At 40.8% G+C, this 24,603-nt stretch overlaps 2 protein-coding genes across 2 annotated transcripts; one reads left to right on the top strand and one right to left on the bottom strand.

The window, feature by feature from the left end:
* Window positions 1-284: 284 nt before the first annotated feature.
* On the bottom strand, window positions 285-6,183 carry spryd4 (SPRY domain containing 4). The gene is made up of 2 exons (XM_003216938.4): window positions 6,051-6,183; window positions 285-2,007 (listed from the first exon to the last, which is right to left on the bottom strand). The coding sequence occupies exons 1-2, from the start codon at window positions 6,139-6,141 to the stop codon at window positions 1,460-1,462; spliced, it is 639 nt and encodes a 212-aa protein (XP_003216986.1). The 5' UTR covers window positions 6,142-6,183; the 3' UTR covers window positions 285-1,459.
* Window positions 6,184-6,227: 44 nt separating this feature from the next.
* On the top strand, window positions 6,228-20,665 carry LOC107982256 (aquaporin-4). Its single transcript, XM_016991215.2, has 6 exons — window positions 6,228-7,407; window positions 9,947-10,103; window positions 13,507-13,863; window positions 15,826-15,990; window positions 18,831-18,911; window positions 19,328-20,665. Exons 2-6 carry the CDS (start codon window positions 10,089-10,091, stop codon window positions 19,529-19,531), a joined length of 822 nt encoding a protein of 273 aa, XP_016846704.2. The 5' UTR covers window positions 6,228-7,407; window positions 9,947-10,088; the 3' UTR covers window positions 19,532-20,665.
* Window positions 20,666-24,603: the final 3,938 nt, after the last annotated feature.

The following is a 24,603-nucleotide window of genomic DNA, read 5'->3' as shown; positions in this document are numbered from 1 at the left end:
TTTTAGAATCTCGTTCCAATTAATTGGACTGAGCTTGTCTCTGTTAAGAAGGAACAATTTTGCTGCTAAAAGAACACCCAGTTTGCCACAACTTAATCTCAAACTTTGAAGCTGTATATTTCATAGCTGCAGTATAATCAAACAGATATCATTGCAGACTTTGTAGGCTTCTTAAAACTAAGCCTTAAGTGGTATTTCTATGTTGAGGAAATTATAGTATGTATGCTTTAGGAAAAAACACTGGTCACTTCAAGCAATCTAGGACATCACCAGTTGACAATACATTGTATTAGACAATATCATTTTTATTGATATTTGTGCATGCATGAGGTGCTCTTCAAAACAGCTCCCTTTTCTTGATTATTTTCCATAAAATGAAACCTCTAGAGAACTTGTCAGCGTAGTACATTTCAGAGATGTCCCAGCCATCTTGACTCCCAAACTTGGGAAAATGCAGGATATAAATGAGTATAATAAGAAAACATGAATAGTTTATTTGTGGGTAATTGTGTCTGTCATCTGCCTATCATCTTTCCTTCCCATTACCTAGGTTGAACTTACACAGTTGTAGATCTAAATTGGCTGTTTTATATTACATTGTTGACAGATTCCGGCAAAGGCAACCCTGGATATTATGGAATGTAGGGATTTTGGTTAGTGTAATGAAGTAATTTCTATGAAACTGGTGTTTAGAAGTGTGACAGTTTCTCAATGAAGATGCCTTTAACCAGGTCAGCAGAGGGCAGCAGTAGCTATGCATTATATAGAGAAGCCTGCTGACAGTGGATGTTTCTTATTTTCCAACTCCAAAGCTTAAGCAGATTCCTAAGACTGAGATTAAGAGTCTATTCAATTAATTAAAAGACATGAATACAGCATGAATGGGAAATGTGTGGCCTTTCAGATGTTCTTGGACTACCAGTTCCTTGATTAGTAGGGCTCATGAGGGATGAAGCTCAACTACATTTGGAAGGTGAGAGGTTTCCCATCCTGAGATAACATCAACAAATTTTGAGGCTAGTAATCATACACAAAAATAGTTGTCAAGAAAGCAACTTGTTCTTTTAGACCTACCTTCTGAAGCAATTTTGTGTACAACCAACCCCAAATTACTGAGTTCAAATTGACCTGCCCCCCACCCCACACAAATTCTGTAGGCAGCGAATCTTATTTATCAAAAAAGAGGGAATTGAGGCAGAGAGTTAAAATGTACCCTATTGCTGAGTTCCTTGACTTAATATTTTAATGCTACATATACAGAGATTGGTTTCAATCTGGTATCTAGAGGTCTGATCTTTTTCTCTGGGAAAAACAAGTTGGACAGTTTAAAATTCTATTTTCTTATCAGGCAAGGATATTGTCAAAGGGAAATGTCTCCCATTGTTCTGTTGCAATCTGAACCGTCCAGTCTCTCAGACAGAGAATCCTCTGAAAGTCCATCATTGTTCTTTAGAGGTTTTTAGTTGCTCTTGAGCTTCTCAGGTACATCAAGGTCTGAATGAGTTAAGAGTTCACCATCCCAGAGGGCAAAAGCAGGCACCACGGGGCCTTTGAATTCAGCAGACATGCTATGTATAAATGCAAATTTGCTAATATCAATCAAGCTCAATTTCTTGCCTTCATAGTCCAAAAGCAGACCCACTCTCTCTGGCTTGCCAATGTTGCTGATGGGAGTGGTCTCGCTGGCAAACATGGCATTCCAGTGCCGGTCTGCATAAGCAAAGACCCAGGAACTCTCATCCATGCCAATGCAAACTTCTCTGGAAATGTCCACATCGGCCACCCCGATGCGGAAGTGCTGTGACAATTTAACAGTCACTTCCCAGTAATGGCAGCCACTGGACACAATGGCATTGCCCAGGATTACAGCCCAGTCCTTGAAGCGTTCAGGGTTCTGAGGAACTTTAGTGGGGTCAATCCCCAGCATGCGGTAAATGACACCAGTGTCCTTTTTATACAAGTCCAAGGCACTGTGGGCAGTCTTCTCATCTAGTTTGAAATTGATCTCTACAATTAAAACAAAATGGGAACATTGAAGTTTTTCCTTTTCTCAGAAAAGAAACATAGCATTTAAGAGAACCATTTTCTTTTTTAATTGCCACTATATGAACTCTGAGCTCTTCTACTGAGAGAGACCAGCTGTGTTTGTTTTTGAGGACTCAAATGCAACTTACTGAAAGTAAAAAATGGACATCTTGTGTAAAAGAATGTAGTTCAAGGGTTGGGAAATAAATCTGGCACTGCAGTTTTTTGGCCTTCAGTTCACAAGAGCTCCGACCAAGACACCTCTTTGTAAGAGGCTGTGGCCCCTGAAAACTGAAGTCCCCAAAACAGCAGGAGAAAGTTTCAATGGGTATATTGCCCAATTATGTAACAACATCATGGTTGTAGGTTAAATATGCATGTGTTGGCATAAGGATAAAAATTACATCAGTGCGAGATGGGCCCCACTATACACTCATCTTCATGAATCCAATTTTGATTTCAAAGCAAAATGCAGAAATAGGAAACAGTGCAGCAAAACTGTTAACATAACAACAGGCTTGTGTACATCAATTTGTAATGCATCCATTAAAACTTTGTCTGGAAGCATCGTTACTATTGGCAGTAATACAATGAAATACTGGCTTAATACAACAAAAAACATTGGATGCGTAAAGAAATGAGGTAAAAATGCTGATATGCTAGTTTGTTTTACTCAGATACACTAGGCCCAAATATTAGATTACACTAAGTTTAAATACTTTTATAATAATACTAGCTTTAAGCAACTTAATTGGAAGCACGTTCCACTGAAATCTAGGATATTTATGTGTGAGCATAATCAAAACCAGGATCCAATTTCCAAGTATATTTCAAACTTGAACATACATTTACAGTTTTAAAAATATCTCCCTTTCCTAGAAACAGTTCTGCTCAATCAAGGGGTCTGCCAAAAGCTATTTTTTTCTATTACTATTTAAAAGGTGTTGTTGTTGTTGTTGTTGTTGTTGTTGTTGTTGTTATTCTATTTATTTATACCCCACTATCTCCCCAAAGGGGACTCAAAGTGGCTTGACATAAAAGGATTAGTATACAATTTAAAATATACAAATATGCAACAATTAAAACAGAATTAAACGCAAACAGCACCAAAAAATCAAAGTTAAAATCCATCAAAACATATCCAAAGTTAAAAACCACAGCAAAAAGTAGCAACAATAACCACCTGCTGTTCTTCACTGAAGCAAATAGAAATGGTTAAAGCAGAAACTTTAGTTTCTGGTATACAATTGGATAAATTCAATTGTTAATCCCAACTTTTGTGTGACCCTTCAAAACACCTGTTGATTTATGATGGCCCTGATTCGTGTAGATCAGGCATGGGCAAACTTTGGCCCTCCAGTTGTTTTAGACTCCAAAACACCTGGAGGGACTAAGTTTGCCCATGCCTGGTGTAGATGTACTCACTGTCTATTAAGACTAGTGAGTGTATGTACACAAACTGAATGCAGTTTGACACTAACTGCCATGGCTCTTGTACAGCAATATAGTTTCCCAAGATCTTTAGCCTTCTCTGTCAAAGAATGATGGTGCCTCACTAAACCAGAACTCCCATGATATAGTTGCATTGAACTGTGACAGTTAAAGTGTTTTCAAACTATATTAATTTTATAGTGAAGATGCACCCACTTCTAGTACTATGATATCACTTTTGGAGCCACAGTGGCTCAGTGGGTTAAACCCTTGTGCCAGCTGAACTGCAGGTCGGCGAGAGGGGGTGAGCTCCAGTCTGTTAGTCCTAACTACTCATGCGGTGACATGAGAGAAGCCTCCTAGCAAAATGGTAACACATCCAGGTGTCCCCTGGGTAATGTCCTTGCAGACAACTGATTCTCTAACACCAGAAGCAACTTGCAGTATGTTCGCTTCTGACACAATATGACATCATCATATGGAATGCTAGAATTTGCAGTTTAGCGGGGAACGTTTAAAAGTCTCTGCCCAAGAGCTCTTGGCCTATACTACAAATGTATATATTTGTTTAGGTGATTTTTAACCTGCCATTCCCCACTTAAGAGCCCAAGGTGGCTAATAGCACTCTACATGGGGTTGCCTTTGAAGACTGTTTGGAAACTTCAAATGGTCCAATGGGCGGCAGCCAGATTGCTCACTGGAGCGGGGTACAGGGAGCATACACCCCACCTATTACGTCAGCTTCACTGGCTACCAGTCTGCTACTGAGCACAATTCAAAGTGCTGGTTTTAGCCTACAAAGCCCTAAATGGTTCTGGCCCAGCTTACCTGTCTGAACATATCGCCCTATGAACTACCTCTGAGTTTAAGATTGTCTGGAGAGGCCCTGCTCTCTGTCCCGCCTCCCTCACAGACACGATTGGCAGGGATGAGAGACAGGGCCTTCTCAGTGGTGGTCCCCCGTCTGTGGAATTCCCTCCCCAGGGATATTAGATCAGCCCCCTTCCTCTTAACCTTCCATAAGAGAACATGGCTTTGTGACCAAGCCTTTGGAGAACTTGTGCAATAGACATATATGGATTGATGTACAATGACTCTTGGAACGGCCCGATTTATGCTTCTGGATTATGTATTGTTTTAAATGTTTTAATTCATTTAATGTACTTTATAATTCTCAAGTTGACTTGAATTGTATACTGTTTTTAAGGCATTAAATAATTGCTTATAAGCCACCTCGAGTCCCCTCCCAGGTTGAGAAAGGCAGGGTAGAAATGTTGTTTGTAAATAAATAAATAAAATATAACAACACAAACATTAAAACAGTACATATTAAAATGAAATATTCGACAGTGCTGATAACATAAAACCTGAATATTTTTTTAAAACCTATCGCATCTTAAAATCAAGGGTATCTGGGAGCCATCCAAGTGCCCTCATCTGTTTATATCAGAACACCCAGTCAGCTGAAAGCTTTCTTTTTAAAGTAAGTTTTAAGAGTTTTTTGGAACCTGAGTAAGATTCAGGCGGTTGCCTTGGCAGCTAAAGTGGAATAATAGTGCTCTAACAGTGAAGCATGACTGGGCCCTACCAACATCTGTGCTCAAGTCAAGTACAGCTGGAGGAAAAGGGTTACCTTTCCCCACAGAATGCTTCCATTGTAATGAAAAGGGAATAACAGTGCAGTGGGACAAGGCTCTAAATCAATGGGACATGATAAGTCTTAGCTATTTAAGTCCCATTCTTTCAATGGGCCTATCTATGATGGAAAAAATAACTAGACCTTGCAAAGCCAAAGAGGAAATGATAACATTGATTAGAGCTCCGATATCTTGAAAGCAGTGTGGCTGGAAGGGGCGGTTTATTCTATTTCGGATACGGAGAAATCATGGCCTATCACTTTCGGGTTGTGTGGCCATGTTCCAGAAGTATTCTCTCCTGACGTTTCGCCCACATCTGTGGCAGGCATCCTCAGAGGTTGCGAGGTTTAGGATAGATAGAATGTTGGTAGAATGCAAAGCATACTGCTCCATGCCACACATAGGTGCACACAGGAATACAAAGGACACTCAGCAGAGCAGCCTTGGCACACCATTATGTTGGGGGCACTCAAATGCTCATTCCATCTAAATTTCCTGTGATAGCTGCCTGCAGCACTGAATATTTTGAACTGCAGCAGCTAATAGTCCTAGCCAGCATCATCCAAAGATCATTTGCACTTCTCACATCATGGACTCACCACAGATAAATATTAACCTTCCTTGCCTAGTTTCTCCATACCTCACAACCTCTGAGGATGCCTGCCATAGATGTGGGCGAAACGTCAGGAGAGAATACTTCTGGAACATGGCCACACAGCCCGAAAGACATACAACAACCCTGTGATCCCGGCCATGAAAGCCTTCGACAACACGTGGCCTATGAGTTTCCTGCTGGTCTCGTACTTAGTAGAACTACAGGCGCCGTGATCAAGCAAAGCTAAGCCCTTAGGGATGGGGTTAGGCTAGGAATGGTCGCGGAGAGAGGGAGAAACGCTGGCGACAGCGCTGGCAAGCAGCTGTTTTAACAATACTCCTCATTATTTCCAAGGATCCTACCTCTCCGGGCCACTTCGCTGAGGCCTCCACGTCCCACTCCACGCAAGTTCCAGCCACAGTGCCTCACGCCTCGCAGGATGGGCGCTGCCATCTTGGAACAGCGCTCTGACGTCACGTGGGGAAAATCCACCCAAAAGTAGCCGCGGCCGCCATCTTGGAGGAGGGCGCGCGCACACTAATGGGGACTAAGCTTCCGCCATCTTGGGCTCAGGCGGATGAAAGGGACCTTCGTGGGCGCTGCTGCTGCCGCTTTTGCTGGGGCCGCCATCTTAGCGGTGTTTTAAAAACCTCCTGCCTCTCGCGCTGAGAGCACCTTGGGGCGAGTTTGAGTCAGACCATCGTCTTTAGGTCCATCCACAATGTGGAATGAACCCAATTTGACACCACGTTTTAACTGCCATGGTTCAATGCCATGCAATCTTGGGATCTGTAGTTTTACAAGGCCTTTAGCCTTCTCTGCCAAAGACTGGCTATGACTCACCAAACTACAATACTTAGGAATCCATAGCATTGAGCCGTTGCAGTTTAAAGTGGTGTCAGACTGCAGTAGTTCAGCAGTGTAGAGGTGCCCTCAGTCGCATCCAGTGCATCTTGAATCCTGAGGTGATGTGAAGCACAGTTAAAGCCCTGGCAGACAGTGCAAAAAGAATTTGCGAACCCCACCTCTTCCGAAGGGAACTGAACCATCTAAACCAGGCTCTACAGGCCAATGGATACTCCCACCATAGACATCAGAAGAGCTGCAAGACCAAGAACAAGCCACGAGAGTAAAGACAAAAGATCCACCCGGAGGAAAAGTGTTCTTACCATACATCAAGGGAACCACTGACCGCATAGGGAAGCTGATGAAGAAACACAATCTATGAACTATCTACTGACTCACTAAGAAAATCCAACAAATGCTATGTTCAGCAAAGGACAAGAGGGATCCTCTTAGCTCTGCAGGATCTACCATATACCATGTAGCTGTGGACAAGTCTACACAGGGACCACCAAACGCAGCAGCATTGCCCAGGCACGAATCAAAGAACGTGAAAGGCACCACAGGCAGATTCAACCAGAGAAGTCGGCTATAGCAAAGCACTTGAGGAACCAACCTGGACACAGCACATTATTTGAAAACACAGAAATGCTGGGCCACTCTAACAACCACCATATCAGACTGCCCAGGGAAGCCTTTGAAATCCACAAGCATGTTGACAATTTCAACACAAAGCAGGAAATCATGAACATGAACAAAATCTGACTATCAATATTACAGAACTCTAAAATCAGGACAGTAAATAAAGAACAACACTCAGAAAACAGGAGAATTCCAGTTAAACAATCAGTCAGCTAAACAAAGGATTTTCCCCAGGTAAGAAGCAGCCAAGCTTTGAATCTGCACGGCTATTCAATGCTAATCAAGGTGATCAATTGCAACATTCACACTTGTCTCAAACAGACAAGAGTTCTTTCTCAACCTGGACATTCCACAGATATATAAACCCCACTTGCCTAGTTTCCAACAGACCTCACAACCTCAGAGGATGTCTGCCATAGATGTGGGCAAAACATCAGGAGAGAATGCTTCTGGAACATAGCCATACAGCCCAGAAAACTCACAGCAACCCAGATCTTGAACTGTTGGATTTCTACCTGCATTTGGGCTTTGAACACCTGTCTACCGTGAAGATATTGATCATCCCTAGGAAACATATTCAGAGTAGCCAGGTTGGCCCTGCCGCAAAATACAATGAAACTTTCAAAAGATACAGTATATAAATAATAATAATAATAATAATAACAAAAAATTGTTACCTGCTTCTCCATGGCACAATCAAAACACATCACCACAAATACATAACAAAATGAATATATTAAAACGCATTGCTATAAAATACATGGTACAAGGATTTAAAATACAATAATAATGGGATTAAAATACAGTAGTATATTTAATGTTCATGGTTTAAAATTTACTTTATTGGCAACCCAAGTGCTTCAAATATGTCACTCAAACTTTTGAAGCTTCATGGACTTCATCAGACGAAAAGCCAGGTCCTGTCTATTTATGTGACCGCAGCTCTCCTTATAAACCTGGGTTCTAAGATCAGCCAGGGAACTCTCCTCTCGATCCCACCTCCCTCACAAGTGAGGTTGGTGGGGACGAGGGAGAGAGCCTTCTCAGTAGTGGCACCCGACTTTGGAATGCCCTTCCAGGGAAATTAGACAACTACCCACTCTTATAACATTCAGGAAGAAATAGATAACTTGGCTGTTTCAGCAGGCTTTTAATAATGGCTAAAAGTATCAACCACCCTATTGGACAGGATTTTTAATAACTTAATAAGCCTGGATAGTCTTCTCATAGAAATGGCTGGTTTAAAACTGCATTACATACTGTTTTTAGAGTCACATAGTCATTTAAATTATTTATGTTTACAGTATTGTTCTATATTTTTTATTAATTGATATGTGGATACTGTTTGTGTTATATTATTTATTGTATTTGTTTGTTTTGCTATAAGTAGCCCCTTCCGGGAAGAGGACGGAATATAAATAAAGATTATTATTATTATTATTATTATTACGTTAGAAATCGTACAGAAAAAAGTGAGGATAGAGTCAAATGTTACTTCTGTTGTCAATAAAGTTGGTTTGGAGGTAAAGCTAAAGGCCCTCCTTGACCAGATGGCAGTAAAAGCCATGTAACTGAATATCAACTCTATTAGCAACTAAAAAGCAACGTCTCTCGAGATCAAGGCTGCCTGTATTTTGTACAAAGCTAACATCCCATTTGAATTTCTCAAGAAATCTGTCCCAAAGCTTTCATTTCACTTTTGAGACACGCATCATTTCATGACACAGACAGAAATTTGTGTTGTTTTTCTACAATCTGAGGCATAATATTAATAATTTCTTCAATATTTGAGAATAAGGTAGTCAGTTGCTCTTGCTTCTTTTTCCTTTTCCCACAGGTTGCTTCAAAATGGCTTCTTCAGTCATTGGCGCTAAAGGAGTCTGCTGGGCATGAATTAGATGTGATAATTACATATGACTACTCTAGGTTTTGGGGAGGTGGCTTTTGTTGCCACCTTTTCATGACAGGATTGTTCTAGCTCTTTGCAGCAAACCAGAAAGGAGAAACAAACAGAAAGAGAGCAAGCCTACGCAGGGAGAGGTCAGCGCGAGGCCTCACTTTTGCTGAGCCAGATGCTGATCTCACAAAACAGAAGTAGGGGCTCTAGGGAGCTTTCAACACATGACAGCTAATGGATTCAGCCTCCAAAATTCCTCTAGTTTCTGACATAACTTAACCATTGTTCAAACCCAATTCCTTATTTGTAAAAAAACAAACAACACAGTTAGTTTTAGGGAATGTTAAACATGCCTATCTGTTTGCTGAATATACCAGACATAAAGACTTTAGAGACGACCCTGCTTCAATCATGCATTCTATTGCTTATGTAAATTCTTTGAAGTTTGTATGCAATCACCTTTGATCACACAGAAATGAATTCCAGCTTAGAATAAAGGTAACTGTGGCAACTGTTCAGATCAGGTCATGGGCTTAGTTCAAAGGAACCTGTTGCCTTGACATCCTTGGTGTCAGTCCTTATCTCCGTGCACATAATTGTTTCAAAGCTTTTATATAAGATGTTGATTATGATGATCCCAAAGATTTCCTCTTCTCAGGTACTCTGAACTGGGAGGACCAAGAACAATAATACAGAAGCATAGTTGACTGAACCCAGCAGAAACTGTGATTATTATAAACTGTGGCTCAGATTATAAAGAATGTCTACTGAGGTGACTACTGATACTTCCAATGTTGTATCTGAGCATTGAACTGTTTTAAATATTTCTCTTCCCCTCCATCTTACTCCGGACTGTACCTGCTTCATCTTTAAAAGGGTCCAGTTTATAACTAGTGACGCAGGAGGATGAGGGAAGGCAGGAAATGGGTGAAAAATACAGTATGGTAAACCACTAGATGACAGCCACAACAGCTGCACATCTTCTCCCACTCTGATCAGAGTTTGCAAGACAGGCACCATGGGCATCAGGGAGGTAAGGACATCCATCCCTCTTTGACTCCCAGATGTAGTCAAATACCCTGCTTCTTCCCCATTTTTCTTCCCATCCTTCTGTAATTCTTGCCATCACTCATTACACTATGTAACAAAATTTGGAAAATTTTCTCTTTCTGGTTTTAAAGTGTTATTTCCTGTTTAATTGTGCAGTATTTCCTTTGAAAGTAGTTGTTATATTCCAGAAACTTCATTTTTGTGGCTGCCACAAACTGTGTTGAGTTGGTTGAGATTTGGTGAGATGTTCATTGACAAACTTTAGTAAAATGTGTTGCAGGATGTCCTGCATAAAACAAAGTTTTTGCAGTTTAATAAACCTTTTCCGTGTTTTCATAGCAGAACAAATTAGGAAATGACATTTATAACCCGGGGAATTTTTTTTATTATATATGTAGTGTTATTTTCGGTAATTGTTCATCCATTTTTTTCAGCATTTTGCTTATTTAATCTCTTTTTTTAAACAGTCCCTCCCTATGATCATTTAAATATTTTCTTTCCATCTTGGTGGCTATGTTTTAATCCCCGAGAACATTTAACTTCCAAATGACAATCTCTGTTTTATTTTAAAATCCATGTTTACACCTGCTAAGAAAAAAAGTGTTTGTTTTTGATAATCCATAAATTCATATATTTCAAGAGGCAAGCAACTGATTGTTCTTTACAACCACTAACAAGAAAAAAGATTGCAGACATTGCAAAGATGGAGTATTTTTGGTTAAAGTATTAACTGTGCTGAGATATTCATCATCAGGAATGAAACATTTTGAGTGTCTGGCAGATAGTGTTTCCAGAGGGCAGGCAGTTCTTCCTTTTTTAAATATAGGTATTTAAAAGCTAACCTCAAAATTGCTTCCCTATTAATTGGCCCTAAATATTTCCACACTGCGCATTAATTACATGTGACAAGTACATATGACACCTATAGGTTGTGGGGAGGTGGCTTTTGTTGGCATCTTTTCATTGACAGGATTGTTCTGGTCCTTTGCAGCAAACCAGCAACTGCTGGCCAAAGAAAGGAGAGACAAACAGAAAGGGAGCAAGCATATGCACGGAGAGGTCAGCGTAAGGCTTTACTTTTGCTGAGCCAGATCTGACTTGAAAAAAATTAGAAGTGGGGAGTCTAGGGAGCTTTAAATACTGTACATGATAACTAATGAATAGAGCCTCGAAATTCCTGTCTGTTTTGAGATAATCTAACTACCGGTACTACTCAAAGGGCCCCTGGTGGCACAGTGTGTTAAAGCGCTGAGCTGCTGAAATTGCGGACCAAAAGGTGCCAGGTTCAAATCCCAGGAGTGGAATGAGCACCCGCTATTAGCCCCAGCTCCTGCCAACCTAGCAGTTTGAAAACATGCAAACGTGAGTAGATCAATAGGTACTGCTCCGGCAGGAAGGTAATGGCGCGCCATGCAGTCATGCCGGCCATATGACCTTGGAGGTGTCTACGGACAACGCCGGCTCTTCGGCTTAGAAACGGAGATGAGCACCAACCCCCAGAGTCGGACATGACTGGACTTAACGTCAGGGGAAACCTTTACCTTTACCTACTTTACCTTTAACTACTACTGAAATCCAATTCTTTTTTTTTTAAAACATTTTTATTGGGTTTTACATTCATAATTCATAATTCATAACAACACTACTTCCCTTTTTTCCAATATTTTTTCCCTCCCTACCACCCACACCCTCCCTCCTCAACCACAGTATGTTTATATTAATCTTGCAGATCCAGCCACAGGTAAAGTCTTTGTATTTTTTCTTTAATGTAATCGTTGGCTCCTCCATTTTTCACCCAGTTGAAGTAGTCTTTCCATCTGTTTGTAATGTCCTTTTGTTTATTCATTCTTGTTACTTGGTTAGTCATAATTCCTGTAATATCTAACAACACTTGATCATACAAATAATCATTCCAATTATTTAACGTCCATTTCGATTTGTCTCTCCATCCTCTAGCAGTCACAGCATGTGCTGCTCTTATTGTTGCTTTCAATAACTATTGGCACTCAGTTTTTATACTTGGATGATCCAGCACTCCCCAAAGTAACAAATCATTATTAATTTGTATTGTTATCTGTAATAAGTCCTGGATTTTCCCTTGTATCATTAGCCAAAATTTTTTTAATTCAGAACACTCCCACCACATATGTGAATAAGTGCCCTTTTCTTTATTACAATGCCAGCACTTTGAATTCTTCCCTTTTATCATATAAGACAGTTGTTCAGGAGTTCTATACCATCTTAATACCATCTTTTTTTCTAATTCATTATATTTTTCTGTTTTTATTTTATTTATGTTCCTAATTATTTCGTCTACTTCTTGTGTGCTTAATATTTTAACCCCATTCCATTTGTTACGTATTGCTCGGATCATAAATTCCTTATCTTCTACCATTAAATTGTATATTTTTGCCACTGTTCCTTTACTGAAATCCAATTCCTCCCAATTTGTTCAGTACTAAAATACATATTCAGTCAAGGAAGCCACAACCCTGAGTCTGCAAGACCTGAGCAGGGCTATAAATGACCAGGAGATTTTTCATACATAGAGTCACCATAAGTCATAGTTGACTTGATGATGGTTACCCGCAACAAAGTACAAATGCCATTCTTTTAAGCTTCTAGGATCTGACTGCCAGATCCCAGAAGCTATAGAGATGGATATCACTTTTGTGAGTTTTTTATTATTCCCTTTTGGCCTTTGTTTAGCTGCTAGTGATAACTTTATTCCAGAACTCTTTTCTTTTTCTAAGTAAGCATACTGAATTTTGAGTTTCTATACTTGTCTGTATCAGAAATAGCCAAAACACAACCTTCAATGTTGAAGTGTTGCTCTCAACAGTTCTCACCATTAGCAGTGTTGACTAGGGCTGATAGGAGTTGAAGTCAAGCTAGAAGGCTGCATGACTCCCAGCTCTGCCCTCACACAACTATGATGAGAACAAAATATAATATGCTTGAGCATTTTAGAGTTAGAAGGACTAGTTCAGCCAGTGTCCCCTTTTTTTAAAATTAAAATATGTTTTGTCCTTGCAGATATCAGATTGATGAGATTTTTGAAAATAATTGGACAAAATGACGCAATCCCTTCCTAATATGGGAGCATGGGAGAAACAATTATTCCTCCCTAGGTTATGTACTGGTAAAACCTGTACAGTGAATCTACTGCACAACAAAATCAACTTTGGATCTGTATAGCAAAATCCACACTGCCTGTGGTTTTATTTTAAACTCCAGCTATACAACATTTAAGGACTGATCTACTATCTCACATTTATTGAAAGGATTGATTGTTGTAGTGGCATATCCCACCAAATTGTCCTTTGTGCCAGTTTGCATGAGTAATGGGCCATTCAAGATTACTTTTTCTATTCCTTCCACTCCAGGTGCTACAAAGCCGTAGGTTCTGGGGCAGCCTCTTGGCAGAAGCCTCTGGCACCCTTATCTTTGTCTGGGTGGTGCTGGGTGCCTCTTCCCCAGCTGGTCCAACAGAGGAGCTCCCTTCCCCGCTCCAGCCAGCCCTTGCCGCAGGGATGGTAGCTGTCAGCCTGGCTCACTGCTTTGGAGAGATCAGTGGTGCTCAAGTCAACCCAGCCCTCACCATGGCCTTCCTGTGCACCCGCAAACTGGATGTTTTGCATGCAGCAAGCTATATTACTGCTCAGTGTTTGGGTGCTATCATAGCATCTGGAATTTTCTATCTTATTCTGCCCACCACTGCCATTGGACATTTGGTCACAAAGGTGAGTCTTCTTCAATCTGTCTTCCTTTTTCCCTCCTTCTCTTTATGGTCTCCTGCACCCATCATTAGATAACAAAGAAAATGAAACTTTACTCTGTCTTCCTGAGCCAACAATAAAAATAAATGTATTTAATTACAGGTGTCTGTAGATCAGACATAGTCTATGACACATGTGTCAAACTCAAGGTTTATGGTCCAAATCTGCCCCGCCATGTTATTTTATGTGGTCCTCCAGTGCTTGTATTCCTCATCATTAGACGTAATGATTAGTGCTGATGAGAGTTGTGATAAATACAGTAAACAACATCTGGAAGACTGAAGTTTGTTCTGTTCAGTTGGGATAGTGGGGTTTGGATTTAGAGGCAAGGCTTGTTGATATGATGTCTAACTTTAAAATGTCCTTTAAACTTTCCCCAAACTCAGAGCCACAAGTATTATTGGGGTTGCAATTTCCGTTATCCCCAGTCCACATGACAAATAATAAAAAAATGATGGGAATTGTCATTCAATAATATCTGGTGACCCAAGAGCATTGGCCACTATTTTTTAAAAAATATATAGTTAGCCCTCTGTATCCACAGATTCTCCATCCGTGGATTCAACGGCTTTTTAAAGGCAACCATAAGACTGATGTGGCCCTCAATGAAAATGATTTTGACATCCCTGTCCTATGGTATTCCATTAACTGTAATCTCAGATCCCACAATGATTGTGCACCATTACTGAATTCTGGCTAACTGAACCCAAAGAATCTCCCTGATGAAACTTGGTCCTTCTAGAAGGGTTACCCCTCTCATCTTCATTTTTCTCCCCTTTCCCTCCTTTTCTCTCTTTCTAGACTCTGGCTGGATCTACACTGCCATATAAAATCCACATTATCTACTTTGAACTGAATTATATGGCAGTTTAAAGCAGATAATGTGGATTATCTGCTTTGATAATCTGGATTATATGACAGTGTAGAAGGGGCCTTAGTGGCTAGGTGCTGAACATCGCTTTGCTGATCCTTGCTCAATCCATTGCTTTTTGCCCTCCTCCTATTGGCTACTTAAATGTAGACTAATTGGATATCTATTTTCCCTACAGATTGCTGTATAGATCTCATCCAATAATCACAAAATGGGTCAGAAATCTCTGGATAGGATGCCCTTAACAAAATCTCTTGCCAACCCCCAATAAACAATCTTCCTACAATTGTTGTGTATAGGAAGTCAACAGCGTACCTGAGGCCCCGCTTATCCCCCTACCAACCCCAGAGATTACTTTGGTCCAAAGACCAAAATTTGCTTGAAGTCCCTAACATACGGACTTATCATTTGTCTTCTACTAGGCAGAGAGCCTTCTCGATTGTAGCCCCTCAATTATGGAATGCCTTGCCAGTTGAAACTCGAACCACCCGAGACTTACTTGCCTTTCGGAAAGCCTGCAAAACCTTGCTCTTCCGACAAGCTTTCAATGGGTGAAAAACTCGGGCTATGTCTGTTTTTATTGTTGCTTTTATTGTTGTTTTTATTGTTTTTATTGCTATTTTAAAGCCAAGTGTATTGTTTTAATCTATTTTTGTAAACTGCTCTGAGCCAAACTGGGAGTAGCGGTATATAAGTTTAATAAATAAATAAATAAATAAATAAATAAATAAATCTTCAACCCCTCCTCCCCCAATATCTGCTAGCTAGAAATGTACATAGTTAGGAAGACCATGGTGGGTGAGGAAATTGTAAACTGTCTTGAAATGGGAGCCAAATTAACATTATCTAAATAAGTACCCCCTGAAGTTACTAGCTCTTGCCTGACCTTGACGGCTAAGCAGGGTCAGCCTTCGGTAGTACTTGGAAAGAAGATTCCAGGAAATACCGAGTGTCTTTAGAGATGTATGTAAAAAGTCATCAGATGCTAATATGTTTCTTTCACATTCTCCCTTCTTCATCCTTTCCCTTTTCTCTCTTCTTTATCACTCACTCAGGTCAGCAGTGAGGGAAATGCTGGGCAGGCTTTAGGAATGGAGGTTTTTTCCACCTTCCAGCTGGCTCTCACTATCTTTGCTGTCGAAAACCATCGGAGGCATGAAACAGGCGAGCCGGGGATCCTGGCCATTGGCTTCTCTGTGGTGGCAGGAGCTCTCACTGCAGTAAGAGCCTTCACAGTCAAGCAAGATATCCTTTTAATGGGGAAGGGCAGTGGGAGAGGGAGACACACATGATATTGTCCCCTCCAAAGTCAAATCCAATTTGGGAGGGGTCTTAGGGAATACATTCCACTAATGAAATGGTTCCTAACCTTTTCCGAGTCATGACTCCATTTTATCGATGCAAAGTGACCCACGACCCCAATAAATTAAAAATAGGCTCATTAATAGGGTAAATGAAAACACAAAAGATTTTTCAGTATAATATAATTCAAAAGAATGTTAACGTATGACATATTTAATGTGATGATTGAAATTATAACTCATTAACAAGCTTAAGGGCCCCCAGTGGCGCAGTGTATTAAAACGCTGAGCTGCTGAACTTGTGGACCAAAAGGTCACAGGTTTGAATCCGGGGAGCGGAGTGTGCGCTCGCTGTTAGCCCCAGCTTGTCAACCTAGCAGTTTGAAAACATGCAAATGGCAGTAGATCAATAGGTACCGCTCGGGCGGGAAGGTAACAGTGCTCCATGCAGTCATGCATGCCACATGACCTAGGAGGTGTCTATGGACAATGCCGGCTCTTCGGTTTAGAAATGGAGATGAGCACCAACCCCCAGAGTCGGACACAACTAGACTTAACGTCAGGGGAAAACCTTTACCCTTTACCTAACAAGCTTAAAAATTCAGAATTAAGTTTTTGTTAGTGCCAATCTCATGTCATTCTTAACATTTAATCTGTTTCTTGTTTTGGTTTTCAGTTGAAGAAGCATTGAAAATCTGTTCTCACAAAGATATGTAGAAACAAATGAGAGCAAAACTCAAAACACAAGCATGGTGATGTTTGGATGACATGATGTTTTGTTTTCCCTTTGTAAAATTTTTATTGTTCACCACTGTCTGGCAACCCCACAGAAGACCTATGGGTTGGGAGTCACTGCAGTAATGAGTAGGGTGAAGGGCATGGAGTAAGGCAGAGCATAATTAGAAAAGCCAGATATAATTCTCTGCATATGAGCACATTTTCTCAACGTCTTAAATAATGTTATTGATCTCTTTTAATGTCAATGTCAATGTTATTGACATTGATTTTAATATGTTTGAATTATATTGTACTTGTGTTAATGTCTAGTCCACCTTGTGTCTCATTTTGGGGAAATGATGGAGTATGAATGAAGGTGATCACCCTTCTCTCCAATCAGAAAAAATGGGAGTCTCAAAAGCAGTATCTGGCTCATTGATGTGAGGTTCCCATCCCATCCCTGCTTTAAGATATTGGTTAGAAAATGTATTTCAACTGAATGACAGCCATTCCCCCCACCAACATTTCGGACAAAATATTTGGTTCATGTAACTGTAAGATATCCACACCATACAACAATAGTCTGTTTTGCATGTGTTTCTCTTATTATATGGCAGTGTAGACTCATATAATGCATTATATGGCAGTGTAGATGCCCCAGTTTACACAGACACAGATTCTTTGTATTGTCTTTACTAATAATAATAATAATATAATAACTTTATTCTTGTACCCCGCATCCATCTCCCCGAAGGGACTCGGGGCAGCTCACATAAGAAAAACAGTCAATACATTTAAAACGCAATATAATAACATAGTTATAAAACAACATTACATGACAATTATTAAAACTAAGACATCAATTGCTATGTATAGAGGGTGATTAGTGCAAAACTCTGAGTAAAGTCCATAAGTAAAATAGAGATGGGTGGGGAGGACAAGGAACCGATCGCATTAAAACACTAAAACCTATAAAATGGGGGGCAATATTAAAGTGCAGCACAGTTTGAAAACAAGATACATGGCTCGTGACCTCTTCACTCAAAAGCACACCGGAACATCCATGTTTTTAGACTCCTGCGGAAGGTGGACAATGAAGGGAGCAAGTTCCAGAATCGGAGAGCCACTACCGAGAAGGTCCTCTCTGTGGTCCCCACCAACCATGCTTGAGACGGAGGTGGGAGCGAGAGAAGGCCCTCCCCGGAAGATCTTAGGTCAGAGGCGATCATGAGGAAGAGGCAATCACAGAGATAAGCAGGTCCTGAACCATTTAGGGCTTTGTGGGTGATAACCTGCACCTTGAATTGGGCCCGGAAACTTATCGGTAGCCAGTGGAGCTGCTTAAACAGGAAGTTGACTGCTCTCGATAGCTAGCTATTAATTTAATTTAATTTAATTTGGCCGCTGATCTTTGTACCAGCTGTAGTTTCCGAATGGTCTTCAACCGTCTTTGTAACATGTAAGGGATTGCCAGATCATTGTCTTGATTTCACTGGTATTATTGACCATCAAATGTAATCAAGAATCTATGAAACAGTGAGATATCATTCTAAGCTCAGGATCAAGCAAAGGAGAAATTATATACCTGCATACAGCATTGTATGTGATCACTAGTTCACAATAAACACTGACAAATCATGGATTATGTATTTGCACACATAATAATTTAATAAGGAAATATATGTCAAATTTCTGCCTAATAATGAATTGATTCTGTTTGCAAAATCTGGATTTTTGTTGTTACTGGGGTTTTTTTAAAAAAAAAACCATACACCTACATTCTACACATGCTGCACTATAATTAAAAGATTATTTGCAAATTGACTGTTTGAATACCAAAATATAGGAATGTGTTATTTTCATATCTCTATCTCTCACCAGTATCTATTTAATCTAGAGTGCTTCATAAATGACAAATGATAGTGACAAACACCAGTTTAAAAAAAGCAGGATTTTTAAAAAAGATAATGTAAGTCAGTTCATGGAACAAAGGAGAACATTGATATACCATCACTGATCGTGCCAATGTGATCCTTTTATAGGGTGCTTTCTCTGGGGGCAGCATGAACCCAGCCCGATCATTGGGACCAGCAGTAGTCACAGGAATCTGGGAGCATCATTGGGTAAGCAGATGGAAACACTCTATCCTCCGTCTGACATCATATATTTGGATAGTTCTCTATTCTCTGTAGGTGATAATTGAGGAACTGGGCATGCTTACATGTTGTACCTGTTGTGAATATAGTTCACTTTAAGATGTGATTGCAGCCAGTACCTCCTTTGGGTTCTCTACCTTTGTGTTACCAGCTGGAATCACTGAGTCCCACTTAAGGCATTGTTTGACCATCTCTCTTGATCCCCCATCAAAGTGGTTCAACTGCAAGGTGGTTAAACTGTCACTGTATCAATCTCAGTTCCTTTTGTGCACTCTTCTCTTCCTCACACTCTTTCCCTGGAAGATGACTTATTGTTTCTAAACCAACTTTGTGCTCTTTATGCTTTCTCTCTCTCAGCTGCTCCCTTTCTGCTTCTTTTCCAGGTGTACTGGCTTGGACCCACAATGGGTGCAATCCTTGCTGGAGTATCCTATGAGTTCTTCTTGGCTCACAGTGCTTCACGGGAGAAGCTAGTTGCTTGTCTGACCTGCCGTGACATTGAAATTGTGGAGGCAGCCAGTATGTCTCGTTCATCGCTCTCTGCTTCTGCCAAGCCCCCTTGCAAGGGAGAACTTGGCTCTGAGTAGGATGCAGTAGCATCAATGGCTACCAGTCATATTCTTACTGTTACCCTATCTGTCACCCTATCAGCATTTCCTTACCATGTCACCCACTTGTTATCATACATGTATATGACTGATTGGGCCCTGGCACTGACGTGGGTCTGAAATATAAGCCCTTTAGGTGGCACTGCAGGTAGAAATGGCAGTAGAGTGCAAACTGGAAAGGGTTTCTGTACATTTAATGGTTGTGTAGAAAGAGGGAATTCCAGCAGATAACAAGCTCAAATTCCTTCTTCTACACAACCCTTAAGGGGATTCTAGCATTCACTGTGGCAACCCTAATACTGGAAGACAGAGCTGTACATTTCACACAACTTACCATGACCCCATTACACTAGTATGCTGCCACAAATCTTATTTTATTTATTTACTTTACTTTTATCCCGCCTTTCCCTCCATAGGGATTCAAGGTGCCTAACACTAATATAACACAATATAATTGAATCTAAAAACAAGGCAAATACATATACATATGGATAAAAAAATATTTGTGTCATGGATACAAATATCAAAATACAATTAAAATTACATTTAAGGTTCACCATCCCACCAAAATCCCATCCACAACCTCCCCAGCAGTGTGCCCCTTATCCTTTTCCAAATGCCCGATGACACAAATTGTCCTTTGCCTCTCACAGCAAATGTCTGAGGCAAAATATTTTCAGTCATCCCTGCAGCACAGGAAAATGGGATTTCTCTTCTGCTTAGAGAACACGGAGGAATAACACTGGGGGAAATGCTAGAGCCCAGGATTTCTGGGCTCTTTTTATCCCTGGGTTGAAACAGGAGGAAGTAGGGGATTTTCTGTCTTGTGCCCCAAGATTGACATGATTATGAAAACTGAGGTAGAATTTGGAAGAACTAGAAATTAGGCCTCTAGAATTTCCTTTCACACTCTGACACCAATTTTATCATATGCCCCTTGGCATGTCTGTTCCCTTTCACCATGTCCCCCTCCTCTCTGTAGCATTGATCAGAGAACATCCCCAAAAGTCCTACTGCACCCCTTTGTCCTCTCTTCCACATGGGTGGAGTTCAACAACAGGCATAAGCCAACGCCTGCCGTAAGCCTGATGCACAATAAAATGGGAGACTGCATCAGAGTGTGTGTTTGATGTGGTGTATATATATTGATTCCCTCTTCATGTCCCTCGAACAAGCTGGGCCCGGTGAAATGCTGAGTCCAGCAAGTCCCATTGTCCTCATCTCTTTCAGGCCTGGCAATTTTTGCCCTGCCTGCCCAATTACTGAGCCAGCTGGTAAATCCTCTGGAGCCCAGAGAAAATTGGAGCCTCTTGAACAGCTCTGACTAAACCTCTGCTCTAAATTGCTGTGGTGACAAATATCCTAGAGGCCTTGTTCTGAGCATGTGTGTGTGTGTGTATATCTTTAGTTTTATCTTCATTCTTTTTGCTGGGCCATTAACCTCTGATAACAGGCCTGGTTTATGCCATGGCCGCAAGACTGACCCTTCCATTAGTGAGACAGAGACTTCTACTGCCAGAAACAGCCTGCTCCATACACAGAGTGATCCACAATGTATTACTCACATGGGAGTTGTACACCATGAATGGCAAATAAGTGTTCTGTTAGTGGGAAACCAATTGCTGATAAAGCAGTTCATCATCATCATATAATCATAGGCTATTACTTTTGGCTGGGTATGATTGTCTTCCAAGGGTAGAGTCTTGGTGGTTGGTCCGTAATTGACTGTAGATACCATTCCAATGGATAAAGGAGGTAGTAATATGATGACTCTATACCTTGAGGGGACAGTAAAGCAATCTGTCAAACAGCATCACGATTGTTTGCAAAATCTTCTTTCAGGTTTTCATTCTATAATGGGATAAACCCTTGTGCTGGTAGGACTGCTGACCGAAAGGTCGGTGGTTCGAATCCGGGGAGCGGCGTGAGCTCCCGGTCTGTCAGCTCCAGCTCCCCATGCAGGGATGTGAGAGAAGCCTCCCACAGGATGGGCAACGTCCTTGCAGATGGCTAATTCTCTCACATGGACTTGCAGTTTCTCAAATTGCTCCTAACAAAATAATTCTATAATGATGGGGACTGGAAGCTAGGGAGTCATATCTTCCAACTGTCCTGATTGAGCAGGTATATCATAGATACCAGTAATTCTTTTTCAACAGATTTAAATTGTCCCAGTCCCTCTCCCTTTCTTCTACTTTCTTCTTTCATCCTGAACTTCCTTTGCTGCAAACGGGGTTGAAAATTCCAAACTAGCTTGTACACAACTCAGAAGAAGAGAGAAGGGGGCAATCTTGCTCTTCTTGGCAGGCTACTTTTGTTCTTTTTTTCTAGGCTTTCTTAAATTCAGTACATACATTATCGGGCTTTATAAATACTAGTTTTGCATATCCTTCTCCATTAAAAACAAACCACATTCTTCTGACCACATTCAGATCTTGCTCGGCCACACGGCTTAATATTAATGTATGAAATGTTGGACCATATGAGGAGTATAACAAGTGTCTGCAGAGGTGTAGAAGAATGTTGCATGATTTCAGTTCTGCTAAAATCGTAGGTTCGGGGCCCAGAATGTCAAGTTTCGAAAGGACCAGATAAGACACAGATGGACTAAAGTAGTGGTTCTCAACCTGTGAGTCCCCAGATGTTTTGGCCTTCCTCTCAGAAATCCTAACAGCTGGTAAACTGGCTGGGATTTATGGGAATTGTAGGCCAAAACACCTGGGGACCCACAGGTTGAGAACTACTGGACTAAAGGCAGAATCAGAGGCTTTATTCTCAGTGGGCAGAGAGAAAGTCAGCGAAGACAGCACTTCAAAGAACTGACATAACTCAATGCATACATACAGAAATATTTATAAGACCTTGACAGCAGTTTGAAACAAAGGACTTCTGCTGCCCTGAATGTCGATTGGTCCAGATTGTGGCAGGCTGGTTGGTTGGATGTTGTTGCTGCCAATTGGTCTCCAGGTTTGGAGGGAAATTTGATAAAATATCATAGGCATATTTGAAGACTTGTGTCTGTTTCCGGGTTCTCCTAGGAACAAGGAGAAAGGAATGAAGCTGATCAAGAGTTAGTGGGCCTTGATGTCCCAGTGTCAGGATTAAACAATGGTTGCCACCCAAACAGACAAAGAGTAGTTCAGGGTGTTGGCTGATACAATGAGGATCTCACAGAGGCGGCCCGGTACACTAGGTGAGGAAACATTCCCAAGATTAAATCGAATCATATTTAGAAACCCCTTGTGGCTCTTCTGAGAATTCAATTGAGTATTCCCAGAGTCTTCCCAGGGCATTGTGAGGGGTTTTGATAATTATGAGATTATATCCTGAGGTCTCCCCGGTGGTGCAGTGCGTTAAAACCCTTGTGCTGGCAGGACTGATGACTTGAAGGTTGGGTTGCTGACCTGAAGATTGGCGGTTCGAATCCAACCCAGGGAGAGTGCGAATAAGCTCCCTTTATCAGCTCCAGCTTCCCATGTGGGGACATGAGAGAAGCCTCCCACAAGGATGGTTAAAAACATCAAAACATCCAGGCGTTCCCTGGGCAATGTCCTTGCAGACAGCTTCTTCTCTCACACCAGAAGTGACTTGCAGTTTCTCAAGTTGCTCCTGACACGAAAAAAATCCTGAGCTCCGAGGTGTGATGAGGTAGCATTCCAGGGAAATTCATGAAAAGGTTACTACAGGACAAATGGCAAAGGCATTATGGGCTCGCCGTATGTCCCAATGGAGCCATGTCTCATAAATTATAATTTAAGGGTCTAATTTTCAATAACGGGGATAAAATTGAGAGATTGCCCCAAATAAGAATTCTAGCCAGTTTAAATTCTCATTATGTCCCCAAATTTCTAGCTTTGCAATAACCTAAAACCTAAGCTAGGCATTCGGCAATACAATGCAGGCAAGAAAGGAGTAGACACAATAAGAAGGGAATGAAAGCATAGGAAATGTGAGAGCTCTAGCTGTGAATTATTTTCAGTGCCTCACTCTCAGCAGAAATTTAGGGCCTGAAGGAAAACTTCACATGGTGGAGCATAAGTCTTCTTTGAGGGGAATCAGTGCTGTAATTTTGTCATTCTTCATACTATACCTTTAGCCTCTTGTGGAAGTGCCGATGAATCAGCAGCTCTTTCCTCCACCATCATTTTAGGCAGTAAAGCTTAACAAGGAATTTGCAGGAAACCGTGATCAGTTCCAGTTCCCAACTCATGGCACACAACTGCTAAACCGCAGCTTCTTAAACTGTTGGTTCCGACCCCAAATGGGGTCCCCTTCGCTTAGTGTTGGAGTCATGACAATAAAAACTTTCTGAATGCCATCCATTTACACCAATCTGTTAGCAACAATGGTCAGCGTTTACAGTGGACTCTGCAGAAAATGCTTCAGCTGTACTCCACAAAAAAGAAAATCAGCCTGTTTAGCAAATCTCACAAATACTTATTTATTATCAGTAAATGATTGATTTTTATACATATTTTATATACCTATATACTTCGGGTCACATGAAAGGAGGTATGAGTGGAACAGTTTAAGAAACTATGCTCTAGACCAGGGGTCCTCAAACTTTTAAAGCAGAGGGCCGGTTCACAATCCTTCAGACTGTGGAGGGGCCGAATTATCATTTGGAGGAAAAAAGACGAACAAATTCCTATGCACACTGCACATGTCTTATTTGTAGTGCAAAACAACAACAACAACAATGAAAACAATTGTAACCAACCTAAACCTATCAGGATTTCAATGGGAAGTGTGGGCCTGCTTCTGGCCAATGAGATAGTCAAGTTAATTAGGATTGTTGTTGTTGTTTTGTGCCTTCAAGTCACTTCAGACTTTGGGCGAGCCTAAGTCTAAAATTATTTATTTATTTATTCATTTACTACATTTATTTATTACATTTATATCCCACCCTTCTCACCTCGAAGGGGACTCAGAGCAGCTGTATGTACATACAATATATTATATTATTAGCATAGCACAATATTAGCATTATATATTACTATATTGAACTATACCACTATACTGTAATATTATATGTAATATATATCATATAA

The sequence above is a fragment of the Anolis carolinensis genome, chromosome 2, assembly GCF_035594765.1.
Source record: "Anolis carolinensis isolate JA03-04 chromosome 2, rAnoCar3.1.pri, whole genome shotgun sequence".
In the NCBI taxonomy this organism is placed as follows: Eukaryota; Metazoa; Chordata; class Lepidosauria; order Squamata; family Dactyloidae; genus Anolis; species Anolis carolinensis.
Note: the sequence above shows the minus strand (reverse complement) of the source record. Positions and strands in the feature narration are given on the sequence as shown.